Genomic DNA, 3778 nt, shown 5'->3' on the forward strand with positions numbered 1-3778 from the left:
CCGTGTATTGTGTAATTGTTATTTTGATTTATACAGTCAGAACCATATAAATTCCAATGGGGTATGAACTGCATCAAACGCTTGTTAGTGCTTGAGTGGCTGATTGTGCTGACCTGCTGATACCTAAGAGAGCAGAGATCTCTAGCAAGATGCTGTAATTTAAAGAAATGTAAACTATACTGCTAGAAAATATCATTCTGCTTCCTTCATCCTGTAGGAGGGAGAATTGTGGTGTCACATGTCTGTATAACACTGAAGAGTGCTATTAATATAAATTCTTTAATTTTTAGTGCAACTAATGCAGTCTTATCTGCCACTCCTACAGGAATTCCTTATAAACAATTGACTGTAGGTGTCCCCAAGGAGATATTTGAGAATGAGAAGAGAGTGGCTCTATCGCCGGCTGGAGTTCAAGCCTTGGTTAAACAAGGCTTCAATGTTGTGGTGGAGTCTGGAGCTGGAGAAGCTTCCAAGTTTTCTGATGACCATTACAGAGAAGTTGGAGCAAAGATCCAGGGGACCAAGGAAGTCCTGGCTTCTGATTTGATTGTCAAAGTAATTGCTTTATTAATGTATTTCCTATTACATTCTTTTTTGGAGAAACACACAGGTCAAATTTTTCTAGTAGTCTGCTGAAAATAAGTAATTAAGTAGTCAGTAAATAAGCTCCTTTAAATTAATATTTGCCATTCTAAGTTCTGATTCAATTGTAGTCTCTTTTTTTTTGATAGCTCAGGTGTGCATCTATAGTAATAAACTAGTAAATGTCAGCATTGAAAAAACTGAGGATGATTTCTTGTCAAGTTTTTAACTACCTTGGAGGAGTTGTGTTTTCTAGAGCAAGGTGGGCTAGTTCTAGACTCTAATCAGATAAGGTCCCTGCTCTAAGAAACTTTTGCTCCAAGATTAGTAACATAAAACTCAAAGTTACTCTTTAGAGAGAGTTGATTGGAATTTTGAAGATACAGGTTTCTTACTTTTCTCAATCAGACATCGAACAATTCCACAGCATCTGTGTGTTTCGAAAATATTATAAGTGGATGAGTTGTAGCTGATCTGGGAAGACTGCTAAAAGTGAAGTTGCTTGAGAGGTATTCAAAGGAAAAAAGAAAAAGACCTTAAACTTTATGTTGAGGCTTCCTTTAACTGCTTTGTTTGAAGTTATTGTCAGGATTTAACATAGAATTTCTGTGAGTTAGTTTTTGAACCACTCTTTTAAGTAGGCTTTTTTTAAAGAAAAGTGAGAAGCCCGAAAGACATGAGTACAAATAAATATGAGTATCTTCTGGACTTTACGCTTGAAATTCCCTCTATGTAATGGTGCATTACGAGCTAATTAGTGATTTTTCACCTGTAGAACTTAATTGGTACATCTGTTCAGTAATCATTTTGCCTAAAAATGGCTGGTTTCGGTGCAGCTGTCTGTCATAAAAGCCAGTAACTGCTGGTTTAGAAGCCATCAGATGTTTGTGAAGGTGTGTGCTGACTATTACTGCCGTGTCACCCATCCACCTAGTGCTAATTCTAATATGTGAAGTGCATTTACTCAGTTTAGTTGTGTAAACTGCCTTTGAGATACTTCCTTCCTTGTGTACTTTATGTATCAGAATGGACAGACTGCAAGCTGGGAGCAAGGAAGTGGAATGTGTTCTGATTTATTTCTACTGATTAATTTGTAAACTTTCTCTTTCTTCAGGTGAGGGCTCCTGGTTATAACTCAGATCTAGGTGTACATGAAGCAGATCTTTTTAAGACGGCGGCTACACTGATTAGTTTTATCTACCCAGCACAAAATCCAGACCTCCTGAAAAAACTTGCAGAAAAAAAAACTACTGTCTTGGCTATGGATCAGGTTCCACGGGTCACCATTGCTCAGGGATATGATGCACTTAGTTCCATGGCCAACATTGCTGGGTATGAGTTTTACTTTTTTTCTTTTAGCTTGAATAAGAATAGCTGGATTAAAAGCTATATACTTTGATATTAGGTATATCTAAAACAATTCTGCACCTCTATTTTCATAGAGCTATTTTAGGCAGGATGAAGCTGTTGGAGGTGCCAGACAACTTCTTCATTTTCTTACGGTTCAGCTTGGCAGCAGATCAGAGCAAACCTTTTTAAAAAAAAACAGAAGTAGACAAAATTGAAGGCAGTGTTCTGATTCCTGGACTGGTTTGTCTAGTGCCCTTTTGGTCTGAACTAGATCAGAGCAGGCTCAAAGGTGTCCTTAAGACCGCTTGAATGCAGCTTGTCTGTCAGTGGGATCTGATGCTGGCAGCTAACTAACCCAGACAGTGCTCAGTATGAATGCAATTGCTGTGGGGGATGTAAACGAAAGATCAAATACTCTCAGACATCCTTATGCTTTGTGACTGGTATTGTAGTGAATTAAAATGTTGTTGTCAAGCTGACTTGTATTATTAGGTTCTTTATTGTTTTTTAATATTTTTTTTTTACGTTCTACATAGGTGATGTCTGTGAGGCATAATAAGCCTTGGAGAAGGCTGCCAGGTTTTGTGGCTGCCAGCAGTATACATCCATGTACATGTTTGGTTACTTTTCTGTGTTTTCATTCTGTGTAATTTTACTAAAATACAGAAATTCATAATGTATTTAAAGTTATAAAATCTACAAGCTGTATTCCAAATTACAACTAATTTTATGGCATACAGACCTCCATATGTCCCTGCTAAAGATAGGAAAGAGAGTGGAACAGGATCGTTTAACTACAACACTGTTAGTAAAAATGCAAGAAAATGTGCACTATTGTTAAGAAAAGACATAATTACACATTAATCTACATGTTCAGATAACTCTGCTGATGTTAACTTGGTGTCCAGCCAGCCATTTTCAGATGGCTGCAAAGCAGATGGGGCAGAAGTAGTAGCAAGGTTAACCTATTTGCTCTAAGCCGTACAGATCCGCAGAGGGTTAGAGTATCTTTTTTGGACGGGTGCTTGCTTGTCTAAGTGAGCTTACTGCAAAATTGCTCTGGGTTTTGCAATTACTTGGTCATGTTTCTGCCCCTAGTAAGTCTCAGGTTACAGCCTTTGAAGGTAGCTTCAAAGACCACAGAGTTAACTTTTGGCAAGTTATGTGTTTATTATTCGGGTAAAATTTTATTTGAGAGGGTAAGTAGTTGTGGAAATCCAGTATATTGCAGTCCAAAAATGGTCTGAAAATGCTTTCCATGATTAAAAAGAAAAAGAAAAATGAACAAAAACTATTAAACTTGTGCTCAATAGTAACATATTAACTTGCTTTATCCTATGTATGCTATGGTCAATTGTTCATCCTTTTGATTGCTGTCATGAATGAAATTGTACTGAGCCTGGGAAAATACTGATATGTATTTGTCCTTAATTGACAGTTACAAGGCTGTGGTCCTGGCAGCAAATCACTTCGGTCGATTTTTCACCGGTCAGATCACAGCTGCTGGTAAAGTTCCTCCAGCAAAGGTATGTGCAGTTAAACAGATACTGTGGCAGAATATGTGAGTTCTTGAGACAGCTAACTGCTGCTAAAACCATAGCAAAAGGCACCTTGGGGTGAGTTCTAGAGACTTTAGAAACCCCTACAGTTATTCCCATACCAATTTTTGTTGACTGTCTGTAGTGTTATTTTGTTTGGGAATAGTCCTCCTGGTTAAAGGGAAGGGAGGGAAAGGGGTGACAAAATAGAGAAAATCAATACCTGGTTAAGGAAGTGGTGTCATGGGCAGGGCTTTGGCTTCTTATACCGTGGGATTTACTTTGAGAAATCTGGTCTTCTGGGGGCT

At 38.0% G+C, this 3778-nt stretch overlaps 1 protein-coding gene across 1 annotated transcript; it reads left to right on the forward strand.

Moving 5' to 3' along the window:
• Positions 1-290: 290 nt before the first annotated feature.
• LOC104471082 (NAD(P) transhydrogenase, mitochondrial-like) lies at positions 291-3458 on the forward strand (the record flags this gene model as incomplete). The annotated part of the gene is made up of 3 exons (XM_010086288.1): positions 291-555; positions 1697-1914; positions 3371-3458. Coding segments are annotated over 3 exons (571 nt in total), but the record flags the coding sequence as incomplete, so codon positions are not given.
• Between the last annotated feature and the right edge of the window lie 320 nt (positions 3459-3778).

This window comes from Pterocles gutturalis, unplaced genomic scaffold, assembly GCF_000699245.1.
Source record: "Pterocles gutturalis isolate BGI_N339 unplaced genomic scaffold, ASM69924v1 C12358729, whole genome shotgun sequence".
Lineage (NCBI taxonomy): Eukaryota > Metazoa > Chordata > Aves > Pterocliformes > Pteroclidae > Pterocles > Pterocles gutturalis.